Consider the following 17,215-nt stretch of genomic DNA (forward strand, 5'->3'; position numbering starts at 1 on the left):
AATCAGCAGATGCAGTGCCATTGACGTGCGCTGTTTTCGTGTTTGTCGTTAAATGCGCATGTAATTTCGTTGGGTATGAATTATGTGTCGTTTGGGTGGCAATGCTTGGTGGAGGCTTTTAACTGAGTTTCTCCCCGTCACTCTGGTATGTTACAAGTTAGGAGCATTGACCGTCTGAACTGCGCGCATGTCACGCTGCACTGCAAAGTGATTTTTAATTAGTCACGGTAATACCGTATACCCCGGGAAAAAGTGGGGAAAGTTTAACGGTATCGAAATTTGGATACCGCCCAACTCTATTAATTGGTGACTCTAAAATTGTCCTTAGGTGTGTGTGAGTGTGAATGGTTGTTTGTTTGTATATGTTGCCCTGCGATCGGCTCGCGGCCGGTTCAAGGTGTACCCCGCCTCTCGTCCGTTGACAGCTGGGATAGGCTCCAGCCCCCCCGCAACCCCAAAAAGGGATAGTCGGGTATAGACAATGGATGGATGGATGGATGAATATTTGATGTTTACGTCAGAAGTCTCCAGAGAAAATCGTAAATTGACAGAAAAAGTTTTGTTTCAGAGCATTGCGTAGTAACACATTATTGTTACAACTGCTCAGGCATAAACTATGCTATACTGTTATTTAAGAGTGGAGTGTGATGAGGTCACATGCTGTACAATAGTGAAGCACTATAAGGGTGAAACCTGTGAAATGCACTTAAATCATGTACTTGTTTCAAACTTTTGAAAAAAGCTATTGCCATTCAGTAGAATGGTTAATCAGTACAGCTATCTTTAATGCTGCTGTTGAATACTGTTCCATCTAGGGCTGGGCGATACGGCTGAAAACTCTATCACGATATAAGTGTTTTATGTCGGTCGATATCGATAATTATTGATATTTTTTATTACCTATTTAAAACAAGGACCAGGAGTAAAATACATTCAATTTAAACATCTTTATTTTAAATTTAACCTCTGATTATCCTCTGATTATAATCCCCTCAGCTATCAAGGCAGAAAGGAAAGGCAATGTCAACACAACCATGGAAAACACTCAAATAATAAATGTAAATAAAAGTGTAAAAATGTAAACAGAGAGAAACCTGAGAACTTTTTTTTCTGCAGGTTTAGTGCAAGGAAGTTCACAAACTGATTCACCTTCTGGTGAATAAAATGTTTTCAAATATGTGCAGTGTTTTGTAAACATAGCAGAAACTGAGGTAGACTTGACATCTGTAAACAAACATGATAGACAGTACAATAAGATTGATTGAACTATAAAACCAGCCTAGACATATGAATAAGTTCTTACTCTAAATATACATGAACTATTCAATTATATTTTTATATTGCAAGTGTGTTAACAACAACAACAACAACAACAAAAGCATGTGTAAGAGATTTTTAGAACCTGGCTTCTCCACAGTGCTCAGCAGAAGCATGTCTTTAGCTATATGATATGCCATTGCCTCTGTTATGTCTGTGCCTTTTAGATGATTTGTCATAAGGCACCTCTGCATGGTGGTCTGCTGCTTGTGTGGTGGTGCTGCGGTTGGTGGACGTTGGCAAATACGGCTGCGCTCCAAAGAGTGAGCGCGGCTAAGGTGGTTAAACAAGTTTGTGGTATTACCGGTCTTTGTGGGAACAACAGTCTTGCATAAGTTACAGACCACATTGGCCTGACTACGGTTCGACATAAAATACAAAAAACTCCATACTGGCGAGCTGACTTTCCCTGTTTTATCGACAATTTCTTCGCTCGCTGCAGGACTCACTTTCTATTTCTCATCTCACTCCTCGCAAAGCATCAAACACGAGACAACGAGATGGCGCAACTGAACTTGATACTATTACGTGATTGCTGTGTTCGCGTGTCACTCCCACTGATCAGCGATTGCTCCCTACGTTGCTCGGTTACCTGAGAGGGAGTGCCTTTGTTCATGCAACCAACCTTGCTTCGAAACTGTTTCTTCCAACGAAGAAAAAAAAATTATCGAATGTTTTATCAAACCCATTTTTTATTGATATTGATTACGTGTCTATCGCGAGACATATCGTTCTCGTTTTATCACCCAGCCCTAGTTCCATCGCCCATGTAGTACTATAAAGTAGTGTTAATGTTGAGGACAACATTTATTTTGCAGATGAGAAATGTGGCACCAGTAAAAAGATTTTTTTAATACATTTTGTTCCTTTGATTGTCATGATGTTTAATAAGACACTGTCAGTTCTACACATTATTGCACTGGCCAGTAGGGGGCAGCCTAAGTTGTCTGTGGCACATTTTCTGCAAGTGAGGTAGACATGACCTGTTGCAGTGAAGAGTCAAAGTGCATGGTATGTGATAAGAAAACGTATGCCCGGTGCTGTGGTACCACTAGCTTGTATGTGTTGCCAATGTATATTTTTCTACACCACTAATGCCGTTGCAGTCTGAATGGTGTAACATATGCACACTCTACCAATCAGCGTCTCTCCCTCTGAAGCTAACAAGCATAAATGAGTCCTGCAAATTCCTGATCTTGATTAACTGAAATAAGCCTGTTTCAGCCAACCCCACAACGTCTTCTCATGGGTTTAACCTCACTGTGGCTACTCTCTTGGTACTGAATGCATAAAACCAAGTGCATAAAGGCAAAGCACAAAAGCTTCAGGCATGTATTAGGAAGTCATAACTACTTAAAGGCTCAAGTGACATATGTTTTGAGCTTTCTTTTAAATATATTTAATTAGGTGGCTTCCCTGATATCTAGGTAATATGTTTCAGAGCTTGGTCAGGTCTCCCTTGCAAAAGAGATCCTTGCTCTAAATGGGACAAACCTATATATATAAAAAAATCTACATTTATATTTAAAAAAATTAAAGCAACATGACGTCATTGCGTACTATAACGTGGGTGATGGGCGGGGCTTCTTTTCTGTTTGCATCTGGGTTATTGATTACACCACAGTCAATTCCCACTTACTGGATCGCTAACGTGACCTCCGTTTTAACAGTAACAACATATTTTCCTTCCGAGAACTAAAAAACATTTGAACTGGCGCCGATACTGAGCGCAACTTACCGGCGTCTTCTCCGTCCAAGTATCTGACGCGCAGGTCATCCTTGCAGTCGGAGCTGTAGTGTCGTGTCACCGCTCCGTGACCGTTCAGGCGAGAAGGCGAGACTTTACCGGAGAAATACCGTCTCGAGCAGGAGGAGGCTGTAGCCAGTCTGCGCACGCTGTCTCGGTCCGCTGTCGGTATGCGAAAGACTTGCAACAGGGCTCTACGTCCCACTAAGACCGCCATGCTAGGAAGCAGCCGTGCTGTTTGACTTTCAACTTTGAACTCAGTCACATGTTATCATCACGTGACTTTTTTTTCCTAGTCTGTAAGGGACACACGAGGCAAACATTGAAATTGTAGCATTATCATCACTTCATTCAGATATTGTAACGGATTTTGTGGCTAAATATTTGAATATTACTTTTAGAATAAATAATAATAGTATTTAATTAAAAGTATCGTATAAGTATTACCCTTCAAGTCCTAATAAAGCTGACAATTCAGATCATCATTTCTGATTAACAGATTCCACAAAAAGTAGGATTTCACATAAAACAATGCTACAGTGTCGGCCATTAACTACAGCAAGGTGTCTGAAAATAATTTCAATAGATCTAAAGATATATATATATATATATATATATATATATATATATATATATATATATATATATATATATAGACTATCAATGTTAGTTCTGGTGCAGATATGTCATATTGGGAAATACAAATTTTGTGAGTATACTGTAATAAGAACACCACTTATAACTTTGTTTTCAGAGTTTCTGTTTTGAGTTGCCACAATAGGAAAAGCAAATGTGGAGCACTGGAAAGTCAAAATGTCAGTTGTGACATCTATTTTAACGCTCAGATTATTTAAAGGGACCAGTTCACTCATTGTGCAAGAAACTGGAAAAATTTCTTAGGTCCCCTTTAGATAGTAAGCCAGGTTTCTGCCTCTTTAAATTTCTCCACCACTCTGACCCACAGGAGGTAACCATACATACATATTGACCATACATACGTTTTTTTTATGTTTTACTTAACAACACTACTAACAGTACTTGAGGACATTTTTCCATCACCCACTATCAGATTTCATAGGCCAGATCACTTGTTCTTCATGAACCTGGATTCATTTCATCATTCCAACACCATAGAATGTGACAACATTCCATGACAACAAATACACACACCATTCTTCTGAAAGGAATCGCATTATTTAATACCATATCAAGTAGATTTGACTGAAGTAAGCATTTTTACAATCACCACAGACAAGGTCACAAGTTATGAAATGCCATTTGATCAGACCCTGACACTCCTAGATTCCATAACATTTAATACTGCAAGTACAAAAACTGTAAGGGCACAAACTGCATGCCTGGAGACATTCTCAATAACACAAATGTTAATTTATGAATTGTCAAAATTTGAGAACAAAAAATATCAGAATATATTTTAGAGCTTTATAAAATCCGGTGACACATTACTCAGTTCCATAATGACAGTCACAATTCTCCATCCAGTGTCACGCACATTCTCTGTTTAACCAGCAACCTGAATGTTTTAAATAATCAACAAGTGTCTTGTCAAAAACATCAGTGAAACAATGACTATTGGCAAAAAGTGAACCAGGGAATGTAGCAGAATAAATTTCAATGTCATGCTAAACTTAGGTTAAAGCCAGTCTGTAACTTTGGTGAAAGGCAGCAGAGAAAATGGAGCCTATGGTGCTGGAATGCAGTATCAGTGCCACTGATTTCAACATGTGTACTGTACTGATTACAAGAGTGATTGAGGTTATTAGCATAGCAAACCTGGAAAAAAAGAGAGCAAAAATGTTGTATTATATGTGTCTGTAATTTTCTTGAAAGTTTCTTGAAAAGGCCTATATAATTTGAAATGAATTATAGGAAAAGTAGGAATGTCAGCAAAAGAAAAGCTCCACTTAAGATCAAGTAAATTAATTATTTATTTATTGTTTTAATCTCCATACATGTTCAATTAGATGTTTGTGTGTAGGCACAAAAATTCCATATTTTTGCATGTTCCGTTGACCTGCTGTGCACTGACTAAAGAATCTCAAGGTGGCAATAGCAGTTATCTTTAAGTAGCTGGAAGTTAAACATCAATTTTTTTCCCATAATTATTACCAAATTATATGGTTCTTCCCAGGAAAAGTCCTGAAAATCATTGTGAAATTATTTAGAAATTACAAAACCATAAAATAAAACACCATCAAACATTCCTCTTAAGTATCTCTAACTATTGTAATTCTGTCAGCACACCAACATAAGAATGGATACAATAACCATAGTGCATTAATTAAACACATCACCAGATTCAGTTTTAAGGCAAACAATGACCAGACAGCAAACTCTGGCAAAACTGCCCCCCAGCTGAACATGAAATGGCAGTAGGACTTTCTCAGCTCCACATCTAAGCAAAACAGTGTTCATTAACAGTAGGTATATACTGATGGGCAGACCCCAATGACAGCAATCATGGATAGTTTGGTAAAAGAAAAACAAAATCTTTACACATAATGTCCTACATATGAATTATGTCCGTTACAAATCATTAATTCATAATTTACAGTAAATTCTTAAAAAAGTGTCCTGAAATCTGTTATCTCTTCTGCAGTGAGAATCAGGTGTTTGAAACAGGTTTATGTAAAAGGCAGGCCTTTACTCCCCTGTTCTATAACAATATCTGATCTGCTCCTGTTTTCATTTGACGTTAATGCATGCTTACCTGCATGTAGGAACATTATACTGAACATCATACTAAATAAATTGAATCAAATGTAACTTAAGAGAGTCGCGTCATACCAACCATTTTTTTTCCAACAGAAACCTTGTCTTCAGTCACCAATTAATTCCAGTCACTTTCACTGACACTGAATTTTTTTTTTTTATCCCTGATCAATCTATGTGACAATGTCAATGTACTGTCATAATTTTATGCATGGATTATTCACATTAAAAGCATGTTAATTTCATTGATGAAAATGTAACAGCTGCCAAAAAAATGCAAATGGTATTATCAAGTGAATGTGAATAGTAACACTATTTGTGTTAGAGAAAATAAGAGTGTTGAGTATGACATAACTGTTGTACAGATGGAATTTGTGCTGTGGTATTGTACATTATTTACCATGTGAACTATTATAGAATTGGTATTTCCATCCCTCTCAGTATTTTTTTATAGCCTATATTAGAAAACAGCCTTTGTTCATGCCCCAACAGCTATTATTGAGCACCCATTATTATAACATTTATGGTAATTAAAACATTGTTTAACCTTAATATCATCACACAGTGCAACAGCAAATACAGTGGAAATGCAAAACATAAAAAAGTCATTAAGAGGAACATCCATTTGACAATGACACATGATGATCAGTGGTGCTTTTGGTTGACTATCACAGATCCTTACTGTGCTTTGATCAGTCTTTTCAGAGAGGCCACTTTTGCAGACAGATTAGTAAAAACCCTGTTTTCAATACTCAGCATCTGAGTGTGCACAGGACGTTTCTTTTACATGTACAACGGTTTTGTTTGAGACAGGGCTTGGGGTTAGCCTACTCTTGCAGCCGTTCTGCAGTGTCTCTGTGCTGCTTTTACGCCACTTCTCAGACTGGTGAGTCCATTCTTGCATGTTGGTGACCTGTAATGACAAAGGGCATGTAGAGGACTGGGTGTATTGTAAAGAGTACCTAGTGTTCTGGTAGCATTCACCCTCTGAAATGCTGACAGGCGAGGAGGACTTTCCAGAAGACTCGTATTCAGGGTCAATGGCCTCCACTTTGATTTGAATGGTTCTGGCTTTGATCCGCAGTTTATGAGGCAAAGCTGAAGAACTGACATCTGGCACTTTGTGTGTGGAGACAATGACACTTCTTGGGTCAGCTACAGATGGCATCAATCCTTTGGGGACCTGCTGCTCATCCTCACCATCTGATGATTTGCTTACAGCACTATCATCTGAGCTTCTGGGGGAGTTACTAGATGACCTGGTGATCTGAAGGAATGAAGTAGGCTGGGAGTAGACTACAGACAAAGGGCTGGCCATGAAGTTTCTATAGAGTTCATAGGGACTACTCCTCTCCTGTGCATAGCTGCTATTCTCTCCTGGTTCTTGCTTGACCTCTGCAGTCCTGCAGATGTTGAGGCTCCCCTGAGTTGCAATACATGTCTCGGGGATGTGAGGTGAATGCTTGATGACTGATATACAGCTGTTGCGTAGGTGAAGAGGCCCCAAATCCCTGCTGGAACCTTGGCCAGCACTGGTTGGAACAATCTCCTGATAGAGGTTGACAGTGGTGGAGCTGGATAACTTCTCGACTTCTTGGGCATATGCTGCCGAGCTCACCAGGCCAAACTTCAGTTTCAATGACAGCAGCTCAGCCCTGAGGGAGGCATTTTCCTCTCCAAGGGCCATCAACTTATTCTCAAGCACCATGTCATTTAAGCGCCGCTTCTCTCTGGAGCGTTTAGCCGCCTCATTGTTTTTGCGACGCCTCTCCCAGTAAATGGTGTCTTTTTTCTCCTCAGGGATAAACTCCCTTTTCCTGCGACAGGTAGTTTTAGCCTTGAATGGGACTGCAGACATGTTGTGGCCTATCAGGTCTCTGTTAGCCACAGCCAAGACCAGGGCATCCTCTCCACTGTAGGCCTCACTAGAGTCCACCTCTTGCTTGATTGATTGCATATTATTGCTGTTAGCTATTGTCACTAGGCTCATAGACTTCTAACTGTACATCATAATGCTTGTATGCAGCAATAGTAACTGCCACAGTGGATTAATCCATATAACTTGAGGACATCTGTGGAATAACAGACAATGAGAGGGGTTTTAGATGTCAAGTCAAAACAAAGTTTCATGTTCAAGTAATGATACTGTGTGTTATATATGACAAGTGATTTATTTCCACTAGGGCAGGTACAGTATGTCTATCTTGCAGATGACTCAATATGAATCTAGATACATGGTCCACAACCAAGTGGCAACTTCCAGGGCTGAGAAATGAAGCCACACCTAAGTGCAAAAAACTGCAGTTCCTCAAATGGCCATTCGAGGTTGGATGCAAAAGTGAGTCAATCCCCACAGACACGCATATTTAAATGGCCAATTTGACAACAGAAATAAACGTATTTACAGCTTGGTGCAAAAAACACATCTATAGCTCTCAACTGCTAATTTCCCCATTCATGACAACTGTAGGGGGGCATGGCCGCTTTAAGTGAAAGCTAACCACTAGGTTTCTGCAGCCAAGCTTCGTTCAGCCTGCCTCAGCTCCAACCACGCTCTACCACTTTACCCATTTTTGGATTTGCCAGGAGTTTGGTGGAGTCAGGCACTGCCAAGATGGAGACATCCACAACCACAGTAACTGAGCTTCAAAATGGCTCTTCAATAATGTCATGGAGCTGTGTCCATATTTTACACAGTCTGTGTCAACAAACTGCAACAGATATTACAGCTACATATGCAGTGTTAATAGTTGATATTGATGTATTGATGCTTCATAAAATTCTGCTCACATTTAGTAAGATTTTGTATTCTTAGTTGTTCAGTAAATAAGCTGTATTGCTTTTGATCAACTAAATTAAAAAATAAACACAGTAACACTAAGTAACTTTTTAACCATTCTTGACTGGGTGTTTTTTACCTTGGTTTCCAAGACAGTGTCCATCTAAGGTTTGGTCCCATATGTCATATCTTTGTAAATGAAACTCATTATAGCTCGAGTAACTGACTTCAGCTAGGAGGAGTTAGGGGCCTCTATGCTTTGGAAGCAGTGATAGCTGCTAAGGCTAGCATTAGCTGGCCTCAGACTCCATTGAGAGTATCAGTCAAAACCTGCCATTTCCTTCAGTGTGAAAAAATTTTTAGAACATTAATACAACAGTAACAGTTTAGCCAGCTAACAACTATTCATTCATATTCATATGCAAACACATACACATGAACAAATCGTATTTATGAACTCCGAGCCAGATTTTATTGTCTTCACAGACTCCAACTCACTCCACTCTCTCACCTTTGAGATTAATGCTCACTCACACATGCAGATCATTCAGCAGTTGAACTGATCAGGTATCAGATGAACACTACAATAGCTTTATGTTCCTGGCATTCCATCATATAGAACTGACTCAAGCTGTTTTTCCTTGCTTTGTTGATGAAACAGAGAACAATGATAATTTCAATGTTACTCCAGTTATTTACACTATAGGAGAAGTGAACATATGCGTCTTGGAAAGACAGTTGCATTTACCTCAAGATCTGGCTAGAATGCATGTCAAACCTAAGGGGAATAACACTAGATGGAGAGACACAGAGAGATCACTACTGTTGTACATCAATATAGCTATATCTCTCTGTGTCTGTTGTTTCAGTACCACTGAGATTAAAACTTCAAAAGAGTTTCTGAGTTTCCTCAAATCCTTAAAAGTAATAAAAATCCTTTGTAGTCAAAGTTCAAAAAATATCTTAAAACAGAGAATGCTTATGTTGGATCTGGTGCCAGAATGAGTGACTATTGTTTTGTCTCATATATAACAATGAACAAGGGATGACTTCAAAAAAACAAATAAATGGTGCATCATATTACTGGTGTCACACCACGCAGCATTTACATTTACACTTACAATTTACACTTTACATTCTTCCTGTGTGTACTCAGGCCCTCTTTTTTGCTTCTTAAAGTTCCATTTAAGCACAGAGCTCACTAGATAATGTATTAATAAAGTTAGAATGGATTATTATAGACTATTATTACATCTAGGATGACATCTGCATTAAGTTTTAAAGCAACCTCTAGTCCTGGGTTTCAAATACTGGTTTGGAGTGGAGTGCTACTTGAAAGGCAATTTGGCCTGTTTTGGGTTTCCAAGTTCCCATACATCCAGAGAAGAAGGAACAAAGGACAACTGACAGCTGCAATCATACTGGCCTGGCAAAGGTTCAAACACAAAAACAAACAGCCGGTAACCTGAGACCTACATTACATACATATATATACATACATATATACACATATATCTACAATGAGGAATGAAATGATGAATGATTAAGGGTGAAACATATTAAATGCCAAGTTGACTAATGTATAGACTGGTACCTTTCTTATGGAATGGACTTGTGGATTCACATGATTTTATATGATCTCAAACAAGCCCACTGTCAGTTCTTTGATAGTCTACCAGGCAACTTGCAATTCTGTGAAACTGGTCATGCCTATTTTAACTATTTGAAATACCAGCCATAGGCGAGTAATCCACTCTAAAGATTTCTTTGTCCATTATTATACATGTTACAATTTTTCGCGGACGATCACTTTCTTTTGTCTTTTCTAAGGAGGCAACACACAGTATGACATCAGGACTAAATTCGGATCACACGTGATTAAAATGGGTGATAATATTGTCGCAACGTTAGCTAGATGTGTGACAGGGGGCGCGGGAGTCCACTGTCGGTTCAGCCGTGACAGGTCGGTTCGAGATATCGGCTCGGACCGCAGTGGTCAGTCAGTAGGTCGTACCATATTCCTTCATTGTGCGTGTATAACGCAATAGCGTTACCCCCCCCCCCCCCCCCCCCCCCCCCCCCCCCCACACACACACACACACACACATACGCACACAATGGTTGCAGATATTACGCAATATTTGCATAATGTGTGACAATATCGACACGGGCCTTTGTTTGTTCTGCTCTGTATGTGTGTGTAGTAAGTATAACTCTTAATGAATAAATGACAAATATGTCTAAGATAATTAACACTACGTGTAACGGGCTGTACTGTGACTACAATGTGGGCTTTCACTCTAACACATGACATCATTGCCTTGCTTACTCATAGCTCTGGCGGCTGAAGCGTGTAGTCTATCTACGCCCTGAAAAGTAAGATCTTATATTAGGAGCATTAACTACAGAATATACAGTATTCCTAAGCGTTGCTTTGTTAACGTTACTTGGATTAATGATGATAACTTCCTAGCTAATTACACACACCGACAGCAGCCACAGGGCGTTGATAAGGTTACTGCCAGCTACATCAAAATTTTGGGTTACAATACTGTGTCGCAATCTGTAAACTCCTGCTACCGGTAGGCCTACGTACCTGAATACAATTAAATACATGTCGTATAAACCAGCTGTTAACCTGCTTTTATCCACTTTATACAGGTGAACTATTAATACAGTACATTACAATTTGTAACGGCCAACCGAACCAATACACATTTATGCATAATACACAAGTTTACAATGATTTTTACAAATAGAGAGGTTAACCAAATAACAGAAATATAAGATAACCAAGCGCCGCTGTGATTATGTTTTTTTGTTTTTTTTTGTTGTTTTTTTTACAAAGCGTAAACACAAGACCATCTCGCAGAAATCTTGTGACACTAGGAGTAAGAATAAGGTTGCCTTTATGTTTAATTCAAATCAAAACTGTACCTTTTCTACCACCTGGCTGGATCGTTTGGTTTGGTTTTCCTCCGCGTGTCAAGCACAGGCCACCAAAAGCTAATTAGGAACGCGATAAAACCCAACAAGTTGCAAAGTAGCTCGCTTTCCTCCAGTGATTGTACCTCTTAGGGCTAGCTACTGACTCATGGATCTGTGTTAGTAGGTCAGTAGTTAAGCTCTTGGCAGCGTGAGATTAAATGACAGCCAATGCAGCCAATCCGAATGAAGCATTTTCCAATTTTAGCCAATGACTCTTGGCTTCAGCAGAGCTCCCAAATCTCATATGAAGCGTGTGTCGTCATCTGCAATGCGCGTGGGGCATTTATGTACGTCAGTTCGCTAAGCAGTACTTGGATTTTTACGATTTTACAACGAAATTCTCCAAACATATATGTTCATACAACTAATGCTAACGGTAATAAGCATCTTTCTTGAAAAAAAAAAAAAAAAAAGGCAACGTGCTTCACAGTGTAATGTTTAACCGCTATGCATTAAATTTATAACACAATACAGTACAGTGCTCTGGCTGAAGACTGTAATATATTTGACATGCTAGATTTAAATGATAAAACAATAACTGGCTTACGTATCAGTCAAATCCAGTTATTGTTTTATCATTTAAATCTAGCATGTCAAATGTTGTTTGTGTTAAATCAATAGATGGAGTTTTACTCAAAATATTCAATTTATTGTCATTTAGTAAAAAAGATTTATACTATGTAACTACCTCAAAAACTACTACTACTCATGATAATAATAATAATAATAACAATAATAAGAAGAAGAAGAAGAAGAAGAAGAAGAAGAAGAAGAAGAAGTATGAGTTAAGTGTGGTTAGAATACAAATACATTACAGTGTTTGTCAAGATACCATAACTAAACCACCACCGCCTACACAAACTTTATAATATCAAATTCATATCGATATTGAGTGGTGGAATGAGCATTCAAATCCTTTATCTAATTAAACTGAGCAATACCACAGTGTAGGGCTGCATGGTGGCGCAGCAGGTAGTGCGCGTGCCTCACAGCAAGAAGGTTGCCGGTTCGATCCCTGGGTCAGGTGGGGCCTTTCTGTGTGAAGCTTGCATGTTCTTCCCATGCATGCGTGGGTTCTCTCCAGGTACTCTGGCTTCCTCCCACAGACCAAAAACATGCTCATTAGGTTAATTGATGACTCTAAACTGTCCGTAGGTGTGAGTGTGGCTGCAATCGGCTGGCGACCGGTTCAGGGTGTACTCCGCCTCTTGCCCATTGTAGCTGGGATAGGCTCCAGCCCCCCGCAACCCCGAAAGGCGGTATAGATAATGGAATACCACAGTGTAAAAACACTCCATTACAAGTAAAAGTCTGGCAACCAAAATTTTCTCAGAAGTAAAGCAAAATGCATAAATTATTAAATTGCAGATGGTAATTAAAACCACTCACAACATCATGACACCAATCTGTTGTGCATCAAGTGAGTTGCCTTTGCTGAACACAGAGGATACTAATAGACAATCTCCACCTCAGCCACATCTTGCTGCCATCTGGCAAGTGATTCAGAAGTATCCACTGCTGTAACACTAGACAACAGAGCAGCTTCTTTCCTCAGGCTGTGAGACTCAACTCAGTTCAACTTAACTCATTCTCCAGTCAATGATTAATAAATGACATGGAACTTTACATTGAGTGCACACATGTACAGATATGTATAGAAGTATATTTAAGTAGCTGTTTATGTTTTTTAATTCAATTTAATTATATTTCAATTTAAATATTTGTATAAATATTATATATGTGAGTAGCATACTGTGTTGTAAAATGACAAATAAAAATTGACTCTGAAATTGCCTGAAAAGATTTTCCACTTAGATCAACTGCAATAGACTCTGCAATATACAATTCATCTTAAAATATAAAATATTTCCTGTGGATGTGTGCTACACACATGGAGTGGTATATGTGGCTGGGGGAACTGTTACCTTATCACTCTGTGGTGTGTTGCATGACTTTATTCGCTCATACTGCTTAACATCTCTAGGGGTCACTGTAGGATAGCTGATTTAAATTTGAACCAAGCTTGTCCCTGGTGTTCCAGAGTTAAGATGGCTGCTGCAGACCAGAGTCTCTGCTCAAATATGTGTTCCTGAGAAATTTGCATGCCGGATTGAATGCGAGCACCATTTGTGAAGTCATCCATTGCACTAGTCATTACTGTTAATGTTCACATAACAACTAATCATCATTATGTGAATCCATATAGGAGATTTAATATTGGACTTGATTAACAGACAAAAATGGCCTAACCCATGTCCATTGTTTGTTGTTGGGCTATATGGTGCTCAGAGAATGTTATTTGAAAATTCAACATGCAGGATTTTCATTGAGTGATTGTTTATCCCTTTTCTCATAGTGCAGATTTGTCAAGGGTGCTCACACTCCACTAGAGTAGAGTGCATTTCAGCCTTTTTGTCACATCCGTGTGGCCTTTGACCTTACAAGAGAGGTACTTATGTGACATCTCTCAAGTTCCTCTTTGATCAAGCAAAAATGAAAGCTAGTATACCCATTGGTGTGCACGATACAAACTATCTTGATTGTATCTGTCTGAGCAAAGAAAACCTGACCCTCTGTGCAATGTACTGTAATATACTAATTAAACAGACTGATATATGTATCTCATAAAGATTTTCTGTTTGTGTGCAAGCATTGAAATAGCACTGACAAGGTGACCTTGCTAACTTGGAACTTCAATCTTTAAATTATGATATAAATAGTAAAATATTTTGGCTTTTTTAAGTGTTTACATGTTTACAGAAGGATCCATCTGTCACATGGTGGCACGGTGGAATGGTGGCAACACTGTCGTCTCACAGCTAGAAGGTCCCGGGTTCGATTCCCACTGTGGGTGCCGGGGGCATGTCCTCCACCTTCGGTGCCTGCTGCTCAAGGAATGGGGCCTTTCTGTGTGGAGTTTGCATGTTCTCCCCAGGTTCACCTGGGGTATCCTCCTTAAAAAAAAAAAAAAAACACTAAAAACATGCAAGGGCTCACCACCTGACGGTGAACATTCATGAGACAGTAGGGGGCTTAAGCAGCCCCTTCAATGACATCTAGTGCATCTGCATCTAGTGTGCAAGAAAGAACGCTATTGTAGGTCATTCATTCCAACAGCTGTCAGACTGTTTAACTCCAGCATCGTGTAATGTAGCACTGTGTTGATGCTATCTTTCTTTACATCATAAACCCACTGTTTTTTATTTGTTTTGTCTTTTTTTGTTCAGTGCTAATATGTGCTCACATTATCCACTTCATCTTGTGCAATATCATAACATCTTTTTTTTTCTAGTTGTTGTGTATTTTTTCTCAACTGTGCAATAACACTATTTATTATCCATATTGACAACAGTATTTTCATAAACTGTACATATTGTGCATATACATGTATGACATTGGCAGTTTTCTCATAAGAATATTGATTTTTTTATGGCATTTAGTATTCTTATAATCTGTACATAATGTACATACACATAGTTGATTTTCTATTCTATATCCTGTATACTTTTTTTTATCTTGACCCTTCTGTGCCACTTTTTTTGTTTTTTGTAATACTTGCTGTCTGCAATGACTTAATTTTCCCTGGTGTGGGATCAATAAAGTCTTATCTTATCTTATCTTATCTTATCTTATCTTATCTTATCTTATCTTATCTTACTTGTATTCTTAGATGAGTCCTTTCTCATCTTGGTTCCCATGGAGTGTGACTGTACTTGGACTGTGATCATAGTGGCGCCTACTGCCATGGTCCTGCTTAACATCCACTTCTACCATTAATTACTAATAGTCATATTTCTATAATCATTATGAGCAGATTATTGTTATCATATACATATACTGTCATGCACACACTGCCTGCTGTTCCACCGTGCCGCCACCATATCATCTAAACAAAATATAAATAATATATACATATAAATAATAACAATACCAATACACACACATATACTGTTTTATCATTCATGATATTTATATTGTTATTATTACTACAGCTTTTATTGTTATTACTCTCATGGTTGTGCATTTCTCTCTCTCTCTCTCTCTCTCTCTCTCTCTCTCTCTCTCTCTCTCTCTCTCTCTCTAAAACAGCTTGTTACCTCACACCCTTTAATTATGAGGGGCTGTGAATGTCTAAATAGGTCAGGACAGTTTAAAGCAGATGACTGACTCTTTAATATGTTGCTCCCTGGTGTCTGTTTTTAACACGCGCAAATATTTGAATAAACTCAGAAGCAGGTTGCCTATATTTAATGGCTTGTTTCTTATTGGTGAGTTCCCACATTCCTTTGCTTTTGGCCATGGACCACTGATCTTTCAGATCAAGGAGGAGATCTACTGTTTCACCATCCTTACTTCCTATCAACTGCATAGCTTGACTTACATCAAAGGGTGTACATCAATATGAGCTGCAATTCTGAAAACCTGTACATGACAAGTGGTTTGCTGACAATGCAAAAAAACAAAAAACAAAAAACAAAAAAAACATTATAGGATTATTCCAGTCTTAATATCAACCAAGTACGCAACAGTGCACCTTAAAATTGTTGTTGCCCCAGTCCACTGCTGCATAAAAGTCTGATAAATAATAATGGTCAAATTCCAGAGCTCTCACACAGACCCCATGGTCTTCCTCTGTGAATTGGAGATGCAGAACATCAGTTATTTGGTTTTTGTTTTTTTGTCACAAACAAAGTAAGGGAACGGACATTGGGTCACCCATCTCCATTACTGTGCACCAGTAGTCTGTACACCTTCCTCACCCCTTAAGTATCAACAGCTTCATCCAACACATCAACTGACACATCAACTTCAGGAGTGAACAGGAACAGGTGGGTACACTTCTGGACTTAGACACCTGTTTATGTGTAGACTGATGGGAGCAAAAGACCATTTACATCACCAAAGATCAATGGTGACTGGAGAGCATCCTCCTTAAACAGAGCATACCTCTTATTAGTGAGGAGGGGGACAGAGATGGTGTAGCAGCAGGACCTGGGGTGGCACTCCAGGCCAATGTGTATGGCCATTCACATCTGACATCAAAGTCCATCCTTGAGCAGGGACAGAGGCCACATGGCCAAAATTCTATACTTTGGTGAGACACTGACATGGCTGTGTCCCAGTTTTTTCCCTTGTTTCCTTATATTTACCCTTCCCTGTGTCTTCTTCTCTCTGCCTGTCACTTTTTTCCTCTCTGCCCTGCCTATGTGATTATTTGAGTGGAAACATGTGCTGAAGAGCATACCATCACCAGCTGTAGCCCATCCTGTAATCAAGCCTTCTACAAAGACACAGCTCTGCCACTTTCACCTTGTCTGATCCTAGGCTACATTTACACTTAGGGAAAACGTGTATGTTTTCATGTGGTTTGGCCTCTCGTTTACACGCATGGAAAACAATCATTTTTAAAAACTCTGACCAAAGTGGAGATTTCTGAGAACGGCGGTTATGTGTTGGCGTGTAAACAGCGTTAAATGGCATTTTAGGTTCCGAAACGTCACAACATGCAACTGAAAATACTTAACCTCATCTGAGCTACCTATGTTTACGCTCGCGCCCATTGATTTGGTATAGTTATGATGGCACTCAACGGCGTATTTGTCCGGGTTCATGTAAACGACAACATTTTTAAAAACGATGTTGTGTGCATG

General features: G+C 39.0%; 2 protein-coding genes across 3 annotated transcripts in view; both read right to left on the reverse strand.

The window, feature by feature from the left end:
* auh (AU RNA binding protein/enoyl-CoA hydratase) overlaps positions 1-3,321 on the reverse strand; it is a 37,773-nt gene extending 34,452 nt beyond the window's left edge. For both annotated transcript variants that reach the window (XR_011603424.1, XM_070989302.1), the window contains exon 1: positions 3,056-3,321. Coding sequence is in view for 1 of the 2 variants with exons in the window: in XM_070989302.1 (XP_070845403.1) it covers positions 3,056-3,281 (226 nt within the window). In the remaining variant the exon portion in view is untranslated. The remainder of the gene's footprint in view (positions 1-3,055) is intronic.
* A 926-nt stretch (positions 3,322-4,247) lies between these two features.
* nfil3 (nuclear factor, interleukin 3 regulated) lies at positions 4,248-11,678 on the reverse strand. Its single transcript, XM_070989660.1, has 2 exons — positions 11,514-11,678; positions 4,248-7,869 (listed from the first exon to the last, which is right to left on the reverse strand). The coding sequence occupies exon 2, from the start codon at positions 7,785-7,787 to the stop codon at positions 6,543-6,545; it is 1,245 nt and encodes a 414-aa protein (XP_070845761.1). The 5' UTR covers positions 7,788-7,869; positions 11,514-11,678; the 3' UTR covers positions 4,248-6,542.
* Positions 11,679-17,215: the final 5,537 nt, after the last annotated feature.

This window comes from Chaetodon trifascialis, chromosome 20, assembly GCF_039877785.1.
Source record: "Chaetodon trifascialis isolate fChaTrf1 chromosome 20, fChaTrf1.hap1, whole genome shotgun sequence".
In the NCBI taxonomy this organism is placed as follows: Eukaryota; Metazoa; Chordata; class Actinopteri; order Chaetodontiformes; family Chaetodontidae; genus Chaetodon; species Chaetodon trifascialis.